General features: G+C 39.7%; 1 protein-coding gene across 1 annotated transcript in view; it reads left to right on the top strand.

The window, feature by feature from the left end:
• The window catches only part of fam184ab (family with sequence similarity 184 member Ab), a 216,477-nt gene that overhangs the window by 175,898 nt on the left and 23,375 nt on the right, over nt 1–17,204 (top strand). Inside the window, exons 16-18 of the mRNA XM_085372694.1 lie at nt 2,770–2,897; nt 10,899–11,083; nt 16,047–16,193. Coding sequence (XP_085228820.1) covers nt 2,770–2,897; nt 10,899–11,083; nt 16,047–16,193 — 460 coding nt within the window. The remainder of the gene's footprint in view (nt 1–2,769; nt 2,898–10,898; nt 11,084–16,046; nt 16,194–17,204) is intronic.

Below are 17,204 nucleotides of genomic sequence, written 5' to 3' on the forward strand. Positions count from 1 at the left end.
CATTAAGTGCTATTCCAGACTATATACAGCCTTAAGTGGAAGTCATTTATGAAACCCTCAAACACACCCTGTGGCAGCTGATTTGTGTCTACATAAAGGAGACTTCACACACCTATGAATATGGATTCCTGGTGGTTATTTCAGAAAAATCCAAATGGAAAAAATGCAGCAGGGGCTAAACAGATTCATGTATTTCAGAAGAAAGTCTTGAGTGAAAGAAGATACTGGCAGTGAAGGACTTAAAGGGAAAATTAGGGCTGCCACATTTATTGTGGCTAATATTTTATCCTCTAATATGTAACACAATTATTTTTCAAAAAATATATTTTAAACTGGATTTCTCTGAAATGTAAATGCATTGTGAGCTTTAGTTTGGCAAAAGGACCCAACACGTGTACAATGTCACAGGGTCGGTGTCTCTAGTGAGATTACCAACTCCCGGTGCAACTCTCTCCTCCGGTCCCAGCGACCTCCTGATCACCGGAGAGCCTAATAAGCCAATCAGCCCCAGCTGCCCTCCCAGCCTCCCGGGCATTGGCCCCTGAACCCACTGCACCACGCCTCCTCTGCAGCCGCAGACCACACAGTGTTGTTTTGGCATCCCCCAATTTTTGTAACCTGACCCCAGTCTGCAGGCAAAAGTGTGCGACAGGGTCCATCTGTACTAGTGCATCTACAATAATATGAAGGTCCAGGAAAAAGTTAGTTGTTTCAGGATTTATACTTTCATGTATTCTCCATTTATTAAATATTTATACATTTTGATTTGGTTTTGGCTTAAAGCTCATGAAAAAAACTCACAAATCCATCACAAGTTTTATCGTAACATTTTCTCATTTTTATCAAAAAAGGATTCAAAATACAAAACTGTCCAATTTCTGAAAAGTGAGCTGGCTGACGAATGGAGCACAGACAGCACTGTGAGCAAGTCCAACTGGAAAAAGAAATCAGCATCTCTGTAAAGGACGTGAGCAGATGAAGCATAAAATCATGCAGTATTTATACTGTTTAAATTTTTATTTACTCAAACTTCAAATGAAATAATGAAATAATTTAAGATATTTTAAGATTTTCATTAGCTCTAAGCCATAATAATCAAAATTAAAACAAAGAAAGTATTAATTTATTCATTTTAAATGTATAAATCTATATAGAATATATAAAAGTTTACCCGTTTAAATTAAAAAGTGAAAAAAATGAAGATTTTCACAGTATTTTAGTTTTGTGAGATATACATGTACAGGCCTCTCTGTGATACATCAGCACAGCTCAGGGTTTCCCAGCTGGTGCAGACGGAGAACAGTTGGAAAAGATGAGGTCACATTATCACACATTTGAGCCAGTTTTGTTTGTGAGGACACAAATCTGTAACTTTCCAGCTCCCTGGCAACGTTCTGTTAATGTCAGAACGTGTTGGACTTTAGCAGCTGGTAACCTGGTCCGTTCACCATTAGTGAGTCTTGGTCATGTTTACTGCCTGCTCCACGCTCTGTTCAGACGGCTCATTCCCCCGAACCTCATGGAGTTTTTCCAACTAGTGGAAAAACATCGGAAGTGAAAAAGGACGGCTGTGGGAGATATCTGTTTCAATAAAACACTCAGAATTGGGTCCGAGGGAAAGTCATGCAGTAGAATGATGGGTGATCATTTTTGCCTGCTCGCTCACAGTTTGTGTTTTGTCCTGTTTGTCGGTTGTCGTCTCTTTTCAATTAACCATCCCCATCGATTGTGGCAGTTAACCACCCCTCCTCAAGCCCGGGTCTGATCTCATTCTGTCAAAAGACAGTCTTTCCTCCCCACTGCAGAACAACATTAAAGCGCATTTAGATAGCTGGTCTTGCACCGCGGTGCTATAGAAATGGCATTTCCGTGAATAATAGCTGTAATTTCAGAACGCAAGACATATGGATGTTTTCTACATGACTGTAGACAGACATTCTTTCATCACAGACTGTAGTCAGACAGAGAAATGTAATAATGTATTATTACATTTCTCTGTCTTACGTTAATGTTGCTATTTGACAGGAGAAACATCTGGTCTTTATTATTTTCTCATTATAATGCAGTGTAGGGACAACAGAGTAAAATGAAACATCAACAAGGATCTAAAGTCTAACAAAATCATATAAGCACATAAGTGAAGTAAATTCTCAACCTCACCAAATATTTGGTGCCGACAAACCAGTACTGTGCTGTGATAAATGGTCTTCCATTACCCTCTATGTCATGGTCCTGACACTGGCAGGCTCCAGCGATAATATTATTTTATTACCTGTTCCTCCTTATATCTCTTACCTTTTTTTCTATCGTATCCCCATACGTGTGTATTCGCATGTTCTGTTTCTTTCTGTTTGCCCGTCTTCTGACTGGTTTTGAACTGCAGAGAGAAATCATGTGCAGTTCGTGACTTTGTTCTTCTTTTGTCTTTCAAAGCTAATAGCAGTGTGTTCCCTCACCATGCTTCTCTAAGCCATTAGACTGTTTGCAATAAAAGGTGTTCATTGAAGTGAGGATTAAAGGCCACTCGGGTAAAGGCAGCAGAGACATTCTCTTTATGGGCAAAGTTAGGGGGAAAAAAGTAATGTAGTAAGAATGCCTTTGGATGTAATGAGCTCTTTTTGCAAATAGACAAAAGGCTGAAAGGAGCTTTCTGAGTAAGTCTGAATCTGAAATATGCAGACTAGCTTTGCTTCATCATGTGCGTGATGCTCTGTGCAAATAAAATGTGACCTCCTGACATTCGTGTATTCGATCATATTTTTCCATCAGCCTCTCTGCGATCGGAGCTGAACCACATCCACGCGTCAGCCATCGAACACCTGAGACAAACCCACCAGCACGAGTCAGCCGCCGCCAAGGCCGAGCTGGAGAAGACGATCGAGAATAACCGGACACAGGTACTGTGAGACTTACTGAAGACGGGCTGGCTTATCACAACAGCATTTCCAACCACATTCATTTCCACCGCCACCACAGCACCACGAGCAACAAAGCTATGTGATGAATGGGCATCCAGTGAAGGATGAATCCTCAAAACACTTTACCATATTCTCTCTCTTCCATGGCCACAGTGAAGATTAGACGCACACAGTATTACATTCTCCTGTCATACACACCCGGCTTGACTTATGTGCACCGGTGAGCCATTTAATTTGGATCAAAGCCACAGGCTGCTGATATTTTTATGGATTTTTCTTTATTTCACCAAGTTTTTAAATTAGCCTGAGGTTACATCGAGGTGATTAGTCATATAATTGATTACTTGAGCAACAAAAAAATAATTGAGGACAAGCTGGATCAATGTTAAAAGTGCTTAAAAAATAAGGAGCATTTCAAGAGGAAATGTTGACTATGCACCAGCTCCAGCTTTACCTATTGACTCAAAAATGAGCAATTTATAGGTGTCGCCTTGATTTGTGGAAGCTTTTTACTTTTATTTTTTTGTATATACTAAATTTTTACAGCCCAAGAAAGTGTTCATGTCCAAAGCAAATAGATACTCTTAGCGCTGAAGAATTCAGCCTCGGTTAAGCTCACTACATTGGTCTGTTTGCAAACAGTGACGTCGCCTCAGCTCCGTACCACTTATACCAGCACTGAGGGAGGAAATAGTCCCCACATTACGATAAGTGTCTCCACTCAGACACAGTGTGCACATCAGCGCTGGTATAAGAGGAGAAAAAAGTAGCAAGTCTTTTTCTTTTCAGACTTTTGCAACATCGCCCTCTGTATATGATGTCGCTTTTTTCATCTGGCACAGTTTGCATGGTGAGGATAAATGGGCCATAAAGAAGTGCCAAAAGTTGCACTTCCTCAAATGAGCACTTGACACACGGGTCTTTATAGTCTCCTTTATGGAAACTTTATTGCAGTAAAACATGTTTTATAGGCTGGTTTTTGTCTCGATTGTTAATTTCCCACTTCATAGAGGTATCGAGTCTGTTAGCTAGACCTAACTAACTAGCAGACATCTGTATGTCTGTGTGAAGCATGTTATCGTTAACTCTGTAATCCACCATCATGTCAAAATATGGACGCTTCTTCTTCCAACACACCAACGTGGTGGTGGCCAAAATGCAAAACTCAAGGCTTCAGAACAGGACTTCATTAATCAGCTGGTGAAGCCGTGATTGATCAGCCACCATCTATCTTCAGTATACAGCTCATGCTCAAATACAAAATAAGTGATAAAACATTCAGACACTAATGCAGTAATCTAGGTCGCACAGTCCTCTAAAAACAAAATTACTTTCAAAGAAATCAAAATCAAAGAAATTCAGTGGGATGGAGTCAATGTTAAATGATGCTACCAGCATCATATACCACCTGCTCACAAGCACACACACCACACTGCAGGCAGCCCTCTGAGCACCACTTGTAAATCTTTCTAATTACCCCCAGCACAGTGAGTTCCATTCTCATCACCTTATGATACAGATGTTCTAGCAGAGACACACAGCTGGTTCTCTTTAATACTGCCACTATGCACCCCCTAAATGCACACGTGCACACACCCCACCTTTATTCCCTCTTTAGTCACAAAGAGAACAGGAGGGCAATTAAAGCTAATAGGCACACGTTACAGTCTCAACTACCTGCCAGTCAAGCAGTGATGTTTGAATTATGCTTCAGCTGGAAATGTACGGCATGACTTCAGAGATAAGCAGAACCCCCTCTTAAACCTGTGCCGTAACCTCCCATCTAACCTGATACACACCTCCCAAGAAATGTAACTACGTGTTCAGTCAACACAGCCACTATGACATCATCAACCTGTTAGTGAGGATCTGTCTTAAAGCCTCAAACTGTTTTCACTCTGGTAATTTGAAACTGAATGTGACAAGCGAGGGGTGGTCAACTAGCAGTCAGCTATGAGGTAAAGCAAACTCTCCTTTATTCTTGTTTTTGACCACAATGTGGATCATGATTTGCAAAATTATCATCATATTTTATTTAAAAAGATTCAAAATGAATGACTGAAAAAGTAGCATGTTTTCTGATGTCATGGATTACAGGAGACAAGGGTCAGTTTCTCGTAGATTTCTACATCACTGTGTTCTGCCTTTTTTCTTGCATCTGAAGATTTATTTATTTATTATTTGGTCCTCTGAGATCCATAAAGACATCCAAGTTACGCGCTCAGACGAAGAAGTTGATGTGCTGCTCACAAAGCGATGTACATAGCTGCTCAATATTTTCTTTTCCTGAGGAAACACCCACTGGACGAGTTTCATTGGATGGAAGGTTGGATCCACAGGGGGCAAATAAATATTTGTCGGCTCATTTTTTTCTTGATATTTTTCTTGTTTTATGTCGAATGCGTTACCAACTCCCTGCAAGTCATCTCTCTAGTGTTTTTGTTTTGCAGATGAACTGAGCAATGAAATTAATAATGCCAGAGAATGCCCATTCCTGAATATAAATCACAATTAGACACAAAGTCTGACATTCATACTTTCCTACATAGTAGTAGGATAATAATCTAATTTACATTGGTAACTGTTTAACAAGAAAAAAGTAAAAAGCCATTTTTGCAGGCCTTTGAAAAGAGAAAGACCTCTTCCTCTTTATCACCTCTGCAAACTCTTTAAACAATCATCAGATTTAAACCCAGAGACTTGATTACTGCGGGAGCATCGAGCCACACAAGTATGTTTTCACAGTTAGCAAGCTGTTGCTACCTGTTAACCATGTAAAGTCATGTGGAAAGAAGCAGCTTTAGTTACTAGTAGATCCATAATTTCCATGGAAGATATCGACTTCCACCACTCACCAACCTGTCAGGAAATAACACTTTTCTCTGGTGACTGGGTTACTGTTGGTTGCTAGGGGTTCTCTGGGCCTGCTTGAATGGGGCTTTAGTAATGGACATTTCTGTCCATGCTGTAGGTCCTGGGATTTAATAATGTTAAAAGTCTGCCTTTAAACATTTTGTTTTACATTTATATTCAACATCAGTGGGAGTCTGTGTTTACAATAATTCCTTGTTTACTTTGCTGAGGCATTAATGGAACATAAACTAAAACTTCCTGAGTTGAGTCAATAGAGCGGAGGAGCTCAGTGGCAGACGGGCGTCACGCTGTGTTAAATAATGCTTTTGTACCTCCAATTACTTAACAGATGGGGAGGGAGAGGCTGATGGAGTGCAGAGGTGTGCGCAGGTCTTTGTGTGCACAGTGTCATCTATCCTTGTCTAGATATTTATCATGTTTGATCTAACAGTCTTGTCTGAAGAATTACCCTGCCATCAGTATCTCTTGACTTTTAATAACTATTCCGGTCCACTTTGATTGTATTGTTGTGGTCATGATGATGCTCTAGCACACATGAGAACATTTGTTTTCTTCCTCATTGTTAGATTTAAAGCATCTTCAGAGAACCGTTGTTTCCTTTTATCGCTCGTATTATTTTTCTCCCCGCTATGGTTCTGTTCTCATGGAGCCATGGGTTTTTGGAGCAATGTGTTCTTAACAGTTTGGTAGAATTGTATATGAAGTGGTTAGCTGAGATTGTGACAGGCAGAAAAGTGGCATATTTCCCATATTAGTGTTGGCAGCCCTGGATAAACATGATGACAGCCAGCATATTTTACAGCAACAGTACGAACCACCTTTGTCCCGCTGAAAGGAGGAATTAAAAGTGAAGGCTTTACTGTTAAAATTCACAGATACACTTATGAATAAGACAGTAAAGAACTCAAAACTAACAAAAAAGCACATTTAAAGGAATAACAAAGCAAATAACTCACACACTGTTTAGAAACTGGGGCACAGCATTGTTCCCCTGAGAATAAAAATATGTATTCATGGCAGCAGTTCATGGGATTTCATTGGCTAACTACTAATACCCATTGAAAAATAAAGTAGCTCAGGAAATCACACTCTATTTTACTGTAATGTCCTTTTTGATTATTATTTGAAAAGTTTATTTTTTAAGGAAAAGAAGGATAAAGAAGAACTAGGCAAAACAGAGAATGACAAAGCGATCTCCTTTACGGCGCTGTTCACATATTATATCTGAGGTGTTTGAAAGAGAGGATAAAATTAGATTATAAAAGAGAGAGACAGCAGATAAGCAGACAAAAAAAAAGATGATAGATCAACTCAGACAAGATGCAAAAGTAAATAAATCTCTCCCCCAAACGAGCCCAACACTGGGAATTTTATCTCGTCTTCCGCAGTTGTGAAATCAAAGGCTGATATCTGCTGTAATTGAAAGAGTATATTAAGTTATAATGTCCCATATCATTCGATAAATGCTCTTCCAATTAGCCTTTGTTTCTTTCTTTAATTCTGCCAGCTTTCTTTCCTAATTTCCCTTCATCTCCTGCTCCAACGCCAGCCAAGATTTGGATGAGATGAAGAGTAAAATGAGTAAATTGGTCATTAAAGACTCATCTGGCCGATCACCATTGTGCTTGATTGTACTGAAGGTTTTGGACTTTAAAAAAAAAACAGCCAATTACATTAAGTGAAAATGCAGATGGCGATGCAAATAGACAGTAGTTTGTGAATATGAAGCTATTATACAAGATTATGGCTTCTGGATATGTGAACACAGTCCTTGGCACAAATTGTTATAGTGCCAAGTTAAATTAGATTTTTCACAGGGAGAGGAATCATTAGTAGACGATAACGTGACAGTGTTTAATCTAATTCTGATGGTGTTAAGTGGCACTCAACTGAGAGTCTTCAGATCACATCTTGCTTCTTCATTTAAGTCACCAAACGTAATGAAATGTTTGGCACGTGAGGCCCATTTCACCTCCCGGGAATTTCAGAGTTGAGTATGTTAATGACAATGACTTGAGAAAGGTTTCAGATCTCTTTCAGTGTTTCAGGCTCCTCTGAAAATGGATTCAGCTCATTTTTTCTCCTCATCAGTCAACACAAAATGCTCCATGATGACAAATAAACTTTTTTGTAATCTTTAAAATCAACCTTTTATTAGATGAGATGCCAAAGTTCTAAGAACAAACAGCAAGGAGACCAATGAGGACTAATCAGAGGAGTGGAAACACCTGGGAAACAAGGAACAGCCAAAACTAATCAAGGACAATGAGAGAAAGGAAGCAGTCTCTTGTGTCTAAAACACATCAGAGACAAATGACAGTCAACATAAAACTGAAAGTTACTAAAATAGAAACACCCAAATGAGAGATGACAATTAATATATGTATGTATGTATGTATGTATGTATGTATGTATGTATGTATGTATGTATGTATGTATGTATGTAAATATATATATATATATATCAGTGAAATAAGTAACATAGTAAGGTGTCATTGTTTCTTTAAAGTTCACCTTTTACAGGCACAGATCAATTTACCATTTTCAGGAAAATCTGAGATGATATTCAGAGCTACAAAGAGGATAAATCGCAGCAACTGACCTTATGACTTTATCAGAGTAGCTATGCACTATTCAAAATAATCCTTTTCTATCTTATACCAGACCTCAATGCACCCCCTCAGTTCATGCACTGTATACAAAAGAAATTTAAGCTCCCTATTAACAAACAACAGAAAGTGGAATACTTCTTAAAGTTTGCGAAGCTGTGAGTCACATGTTCCAATAATGGACTCGTAAATGCAGACAGGCTGCGTTGTTCTTTTTGTTTTTTTTATGCCACTGTTTGGTTGAACCTACGCGTCGTTCACCGCACCCCTGCTGGGAAAATCACTTGCTCATTTTCTCACTTTCAAAATGCGACAGAATCGAGCTGCTTCTTGTGTCAGTGTGGAGCTCAGAAGAAAAGAGCAGCTCGGCAGGCGGTCGTGAGTAATTTCAGTTGTTGGTCATGTTTACATGAAGTCATTCAGTAGTTTACAGCACTGTTGTATTATCAGAGCTCAGATGAATCTCGTCTCTCCCATAATGACTGAAATCTTGTTTTTGCCATACTCGTCAGTTAAATTACCTGGTTCAACAGCTTGAGTTCTCTACTGGATTTTATTAAGTTTTATTAAGTTGATTTTATTAAGTTGCTTTTATCAGTCATAAACAAACTGTTATGGCCCAAAAGAACTAATAGATCATTGTTTCCCCAAGTACACTGGCTGCAAAATGCAAGTAAGTTGACAAAATAAGAACCTTACACGGACTCAGCTTATTGTGGCACAGTTGGAAATCACTGTGTATCCTTAAATGAAAACCAGTGGAGGATTTAGATGTCTCTGTGGACAAAGTGACCAAATAAGGGCTGCCTATAATGTGCAAGCTAAAGGAACAGTCCTCTCCAGTGTTTGTTGTATATGCCTGCAAAGCTGTGGTAAGAAGAAACACTAAGGCTTTTAATTTGAAAGAGTTACAGGAAGTGTTAAGTTGTGTCCTGAGCCCAAATAAATGGAAGGCCGATGGAAAATCTGTGTAAAGTTTGGCAGAGGGGGTTTATGGTCTGGGCTTGTTTTTCAGGAGTTTTGCTCTGCCCTTTAGTTCCAGTTAAAGGAACTGTTAATACTTCAGCTACCAAGAAACTTTGTACAACTTCATGCTCGCAACTTTGTGCAGCTCAGGTGGTAGAGCAGGTCACCTACTAACTGGAAGGTTGGTGGTTCAATCCCAGTCTGCTTGCCAAATATCCTTAGGCAAGATACTAACCCCAGGTTGCTCTCCGATGCAGCCATCGGAGTGTATTTAGTATTTATTTAGTATTTATTTATTTATTGTCATTGTCAAGAACAATGAAATTGCGTTTGGGGCTTCCATACAACCCAAAAATGTGTGTGTGAATGTGTATGTATGAATGGTAGTTAGATAGCACTTAGAAAAGTGAATGGGTGTGGTGAATGAACAAGTTGTATAAAGCGCTTTGAGTACTCAGAGTAGAAAAGTGCTATATAAGAACCAGTTCATTTACCATTTACTATCAATCAGATCAGAGAATGCAAACCAGGCCATCTCAGTGAACATCAGCATCTGATCTCATAAATGCACTTCTAAAAGACTGGTCATCTTAAACTCTTCTCCAACTCTTCCCAGAAGAGTTGGAGCTGTCATAGCTGCAAATGGTTGGCCGACATTAAGAATGGGATTTTAGTCAAGTTCATATGTGTGGGAAAGCTGAGCGAATACTTTTGGCACTGGTGTGCTGCTTGTTGTTCAAAGAATTTAGCAATCTAACATTTATTTCTGATCTATTTTAAGAGGGGTCACAGCTTAATACTGCCTTAACAGTATCATGCAGTGACTTTACCTGAGGAAACAAGTAAATTTACTTAAAGAGGACCTAATATGCTCCTTTCCACCTCTGTTTTTTTTCCTGAACTCTGCGAAAGTGGCTTTGTGCGATTCCCACTTCAAAATAACCCCTATTAATCTTATAGTGCTGCAACCTTTCAATTAATCCACTGTCTGAAATAAACAGCTTCTCTCCCTTTAAGCCAACTTTTGTCTGCAAACAGAAGGTTTGAACAGTTTGTGAGAAATACCAAACCTGCCTCTGTGAGCTTCTTAAGGATGTGAAATTATGGACACATTGAAAAGGGTTTTGACAATTGAATCAAGACACATAAGCCAGATTATTTAAAGTCCTGCATAAATTTAGGACTTAAGATAAAATGCTGTTCACTATATTCGTTAAGAGGCTTTGTTGCTATCTGCGTTGTGTGCACTGATGGATGATTGCTTCATCGTGGTAAAGCCATTTTTGTTCATTCAGCTGTGTTCAGCATTCACCTATTCATCTGAAAAGTTTCACCCTAATGGTGGATTTAAAAAATATTCTCAAGGTGTTAAACATGTTCGAAATAACCAACTTTAAAAAATTCTAAAGTGTAGTTTCCAAAATATTCTACCATATAGATAAGCTTTAAAATCAACATTACAAGCCTTATAGCTAAACCTTTACGTCCTTCATCTCTTCAGAGCTGATTTTTATTGTTTCTCTTTTCACAGGAACGCGAGCTGTTGGGCCGGATCTCCGAGTTGCAGGAGGAGGTGACGAGGAGGAAGAACCACATCGCTCAGCTGGACCACCAAATCCACACGCTCAACGAGAACATCAGCACCCTGACTAAAGAGCTGGAGCTGAAGGGCAAGGAGGTGCTCAAGATCCGCAGTGAAGCCAATCAGCAGATCCGGTATGACTCAGTGTTCATTGTGTAGCACTGAAGTGAAAACCTGCGGTCAAACTTTACTTCACAGGGAGGAAAAACGCGTTTTCTCAACACGTTCACAGCAAATTGGTTTCGTCTACCGCTCCAGAGTCTAACTAAACATTGTTTTCTTTTTGTCAACATTAAGTTACTGTTTGCTGCATTTACATTAGACTGCTTAATCCTCTACCTTTGTGACTGATCTCCTCTGAATATGCCTCTTTTTTTCTTTTGTATCATGTTTCTGTGTGGCCGAAAAATGAATCGTTAAACTTGCACTTTGAACAGTTCTCACACACATGCACGTCCAAATATCTCAAAAACACAGAAAAGAAAAAAACAAAACTGCATCTTCACAGTGAAGCTTATCCTTTACTGTAACCTAGCAACCAAACTGCTGAATATTTTAGAGCGATGGTTGTTTGAGTGCCTTATTTTTCTTTCTTTTTGTGTCCGTTTTTGGCAGTAAGCAGTTACAGTGCACGGTTCAGATTCCATTTAGAATCTTCTGTTGAATCAATTTTGAGTTTGACTTTTAAAAATGAGGAATTTAGGTTTTGGTTGAAGCACAATCTGCAGAGCTGAGCGTGAAAGCAAAGCTGGCATGTGTTCACAATATTCATAATCAGTCTTAGAAGCTTGACATTTATGTTATGTGGGTTGGCATTTATTCATATTGTGGTTTTCTAGTCTTTCTTAGTACTCAAACCACTTCAGGCACATTCATTAATACACCCACATATAACATACCTCGGACGCACAGACCTAGAGACCAGTCGAGTGTTTGCTGGATGTTGTAATGTGAAATCAATCACAAAGTTGATTTGGTCATTAGCTGTCTGCTGTGGTTACTGGTGGTTAGCATGGATGCCAACTACTAGCAGAAAGTTAGGTTTACCTTCGAAGAAAAAGTTAGATCTTACCACCGCAACTGACATGTGACAGTTGCCATTAAACCCCGAAGAAGAAGAAGCAGTGTCCGGTATCGCAGCTGTGTTCAAATTCTGGAAGCGCATCCTCCTGTGCCTGCATTTGTAGGCCGATTATGTTACAGCGACACGACGAAAACTGTCCAAATTCTAAGACTCCGACAAATGCGGCCAACAAATGTGCCCTTCCCCATATTTGAAGGATTGGTTGCTTCGGGGCCCAACCTATCCCAGAATTCATAGCACGGCCCTGCTCAGTTTCCAACAGTGGCGGCAAACGTTTATTTTCTGGGTCACAAAATAAACGTTTAACATATTTTCGGGCGAGTATGTAGCTGTGTAAACTTGAAATATCTGCTCAGTTTATCAAGAAACCGCATATTTTCAAAAGCGCTCCGACGTTTTCGGAGACGTCTGTTACCCACCAGCTTGATAGCGAGCCGGGGTTCAAGGCTTACTAGAGCCGGCGAGAACACCGGACTCCCGGCAAATCGTTTTCAAACTCACCGTCGTCTTTTGCTACTCAGGTTAAACATATATAAGTCACTTAGATAACTTAAAAATGTTATTGTTTGGCTTTTTTTAGTATTTTATTTGTTCCTGAGTAAATCGGTTTGGCTGAGATTAAAGTTATAGTTTTTACACAGCTGAATAAACGTCAAGCAGACAACTGATTATCAGAAGTGTGAGATGCTCGAGAATTTACTCCGGTGTCCCGTTATATTTTAGATAGCAAGGAGCAGACGGCTGAGTTTATTAAATTCCACGGAAACCATCTGCAAATTTCATTTACATTTAATAAACTATCATCTTGTCTTCATTTTTAGTTAGCACAGACCTTAAACACTTAAAGCTGTAAGCTAATGATAGTTATATAAGAGCAGTTGCATGCTGGTGCAATAAGCTGTACGTTTTACGTCCAATGGATGCATGATCTGATTAGTCGACTAATTGCAAAAATAATCGGTGACTAGTCGACTATCAAAATAATCGTTTGTGGCAGCCCTAGTCTCTAGGCATGTGTGGCTGGATCCTGACCTAACATGTTTGGTTTTGCTCTATGACAGAAAGTTAGAGCACACAGGAAACCCTGCAAGTACAGGGAGAACATGCTGGACAGGGAAATGTCCAGGGTAGACCTGAACCGCCATCCTGCCTATTAATGTTTTCTGTTATGATGTGTTTGCACATTCTGCACATTTCGTAATGAATACATCTTTTGGTTAAATCTGCTTTATTTGAGGGCAATACCCGTTTTTGAAGTTTGGGGAAAGCCAAGCTAGATGTTGCTTTCTTCATGCTAATCTGAACTAACTGCAATTTTCAACTTCATAAGTAAGCAATAGAATGTCCTAATATACATATTAAAGAAGTAAATAAGCATATTTCCTAAAATGCTGATCTAGACTTTTAGCTCAGAGCAGTAAACAGCAACATTAAACAGTTTGTTTCTTGGGGAAAAAACTACAAACGTCACATCTTATTTCTTTAATCCATGCAAAAAAAACCATCTGAGATGATGCTGAATGTGGCATTTAAAGCAAAAAAAAAAAGAAGAAAAGCTGCCTTCCTGAAAATGTCACACTATTCCTTTAAAAACATTAGCACCACACTGTCAGTGACATTTCAGGATAGCTTTGGCGTGTACACGCTGTCGCCTAGAACACACAAAAACGCCCGCAGTGGGCCTGTCATCGGCACATGTGTCTGAATTTGAATTCTCTTATTATATTTAGATGACGATAGTTTCTGCAATCCCTCTCTGTCCGAGCCTGAGTGATGAAAATACACCAAAAGATACAAGGGAGGAAAGAAAAGCCCGAAAGAAGCAAATCCGTCTCTTTAGTCTGCCTCTGTCTCTCGACCAGTGTCAGGAGCCCATTGATTAGAAGACATGTAGATTATTTTGGGTAATGCAAAATGTGGGCTATAATCGTGTTGTCCCTGCGGCATGGCATGAATTTTTAAAGTGCTATATGAGTAATGTGGTCCGGCTACTCATTAGCATCCATCACACTGTATTTTTAAATGCGCCCGTGGTGCATTATTATTATCTGTTAATTTGTGTGCCGCTTGCCTTTATATATGCACGTCATCGCTCTCTGCTGTCAGACCCATGCGCAGCACATTTCTTCTCCTGTTACGTAACGCCCCGTCTGAATCCTGGTCACGGGGATAAAAATAGACTGATAAATAAATAAAGAGGAAGCAGAGAGCGGGAGATGAGACGTGCGCCCCTCGGGGAGAGTTGGCCCAGTCAGAATGAGAGGCAGACGAGCATCCATGTTTCTCCCTCCATCGTCCTCCTCGCTTTCATCAACTCGTTTTGTTTTGTTTTTTTATTCCCCTCATTTCATTATCCTCTTTTATCATCCTGCCCCTTGTCCAGGTCTTCAAATATTGCTGTGCACATGTTTTGCAGTATTTTTTTATTAAATATTCATACATGTCAGTTTCATTATGATTTTAAATTAATTATGTGTTTGTCATGAAATTATGTTCTAGGAATTCATTCCGTGCATCCGTCTCTGGATTTTCTTATCTCACTAACATTTCCCTGGAGCAATCCATTATGTTTTGCCCGTCCTGGGAGAAAAATACAAAGCGAGAGAGAGAGTCTGCAGGACCTGATTAAGTCTTAAAGTGCAACCTCACATATTAAAGAGTAAAAATAAATCTATTACCTCTGAGTTACAGCAAACAGCACTTTATCCCAGAGCTTAAATTGTGATCAAGCAAAGTGAAACATGATGTGATGTGAAACATGGGATATACTTAATATTTTTGTTAATTAAAAGTGAACAGTGCGATATAATGCAATTATAATTAATTGTTTTTTCGGTCATTATCATGATTCTTTTAATTGGCAACAGCTCTGAGGTGCTGTAGGGGCGCACCGATCTGATATTTGGGTTGGGTTTGAGTCAAAAAGCGGAATCACGTTAGACGGAGCTAAAATATTGCAAGTAATTCTGTGTTTTTCATCACCGTTGGTGAGACTAAGCATCTATAATACCATTTAAAAAGTATCTGCACTCTACCCTTCTTGGCACGTTTTCATGCTTCAGATCATCAAAGAAAATGTCTGTTTGTTCGGGTTATCTTTGTCTAATATTAAGACTTGTTTGATGATCTGAGACATGTAAGTGTTGACAAATATGCCAAAAAAACCTACAAAAACAGGAAGAGACAGTTACTTCCTCAGTGTGCTGTATCCCTGTAGACCAGAAACCAGAACTGTGTATGAGTTTAACACCTGCCACCCAGTCAGCATTGGCAGAATCCTCCTATTCCTCCTATTTAGGTCATGGTTATTTGATGTTTATGGTGATGGTGGGCCAGTGGTTAGCACTCTCGAGCCACAGTATCTCTGGCACATCCCACCCGGACACTAAACATAGCCAGTGCAAACCCAAGTTATCAATACTGAGAGACAAGAAAACCACAAGTGCACTTATCTACATCCTATGTCTGCCAGCAAACAGCTAAACTTGTCTTGAACCTCTGCTGTGGCCACAGGATGTTGGCTCTTATGATTCAAAGGTCGACTGTTGATTCACTGTTTGCTGTTTCTACTACTGGCAAGTTTTCATACACCAGAAAATACTCTCTATTAAAATCGAATCCATGGAACACAACTGATAGTGGGAATTAAGTTAAGGTAAAATAATTTCAGAAGTTGCCAGAAAGTCCTGCAAAGCTGAAGCGGCTCCAGCTGCTCCTTAATGGCATCAGCAAGATTGTCCTTCATTTCTGATTGTCTGTAGCTTCAGGAGAATCCCGGCTGATGGGTTTTATATTTTAAATAGTACAAATGCAGATTTGGCTCCGTTCACATCGCCCGGTGCAAATTTGTGTCAGTTTGTCTCATTGCATAGACTCTGTGTGTACGAAGGCAGTGTGAAAACTTCATCTCACATTTGGTGTGATGGCAGTATTTTAGTGAGTTGGACACTGCATGCAAAAAAATCTTAAATGCTATTTCAAATTGTCGGCTGACTCTTCTTCTCGTTCCTCAGGGCTCATGAGCAGGAGCTGACAAAGAGACACGAGCGGGAGCTAGCCGAGCTGAGCGCCGTCCACAGCAGGGAGACGCAGAACATGCTGTCAGATTTCAACAAAGCCCAGGAACTGCTCAAAGACAAGATCTCCGCCCTTCAGATACTGTATGTACACATTTTAAAAACTATATGCCTTTAAACAGCTGTACAGCTGCAGACGAGTAACACTTAACAGATTCTGAGTGCAGGTCAGCCTATTCATCGTAGATGATGTCATTCTGCGTTGCCAGGGTCAAGTGCGAGCATTAAAGTATATCCCACTATATCCTAATAAACAGACTGGGTGTCTCTGGGGAAAATAACAGTAGAGACAACAGTCAGATCTCTTCTACAGATTTAACTTTGTTTTTTAGACAAATGCTCTTTTTCACATTTGGGGAGTCTTTAAAAAAAAATGTGGGTTTCCTGTTTGTTCATGCAGTGCAGTCACTACTTCATAATGAGACACTTAAAGCATAGACTTCCTTTATTCCTTTTTGGCCAGGTGGAATGGAGTATAAAGTGCAACGAGTTTTTTTCTTCCCAGCCAATCACATTGTGCGTGTCATAAATTTTAAATCACTGCGCTGAGCACAACAGTGCGTAACGAAACTGCCTAACCGTAAGCGGCGGCACCATGAGAGATTTACTGCAAGCTTCAAGCAATGAGTGCACCTGCAATATTTACCTGTGCTGCAGTCATCTGGAAATAATGTATTCAGTCTCCAAAACACAAACAGATCACAAAAAGAAATGATAATCCATGAATCAAAGGCTGGCAAAATAGAAACACAAACGCCAGCACAATATAGCGCTCCGGATTACACGTGTAGAAGCTGTAATGTGCCTTTATCCACACTCTCACACTCTCACATCTGTATATGGAATCAATTTAATTAAGGAACAACGCCCAGACCTGTCTTGGAAGTATGAGACAGCTGATTCTAAATTAATGAAACTGTCATATAACAATGGATCTGTGCTGCCTGCACCATCAGCACGTCTTCTTCACACAGACAGTAAATGTAAAGTCTGCTCTCTTCATCTAAACATCACTGTACATGAGCTGTTCAGTCCAAAAATAGAAACCTTCTATATATCTCCAGTGTCACCAGTATCCTACCTGGAGTTTAAGGC

This window comes from Diplotaxodon limnothrissa, linkage group LG15 (genome assembly GCF_057381915.1).
Source record: "Diplotaxodon limnothrissa isolate DT_005_m linkage group LG15, D_limnothrissa_male_GT1.1, whole genome shotgun sequence".
Classification (NCBI taxonomy): Eukaryota; Metazoa; Chordata; class Actinopteri; order Cichliformes; family Cichlidae; genus Diplotaxodon; species Diplotaxodon limnothrissa.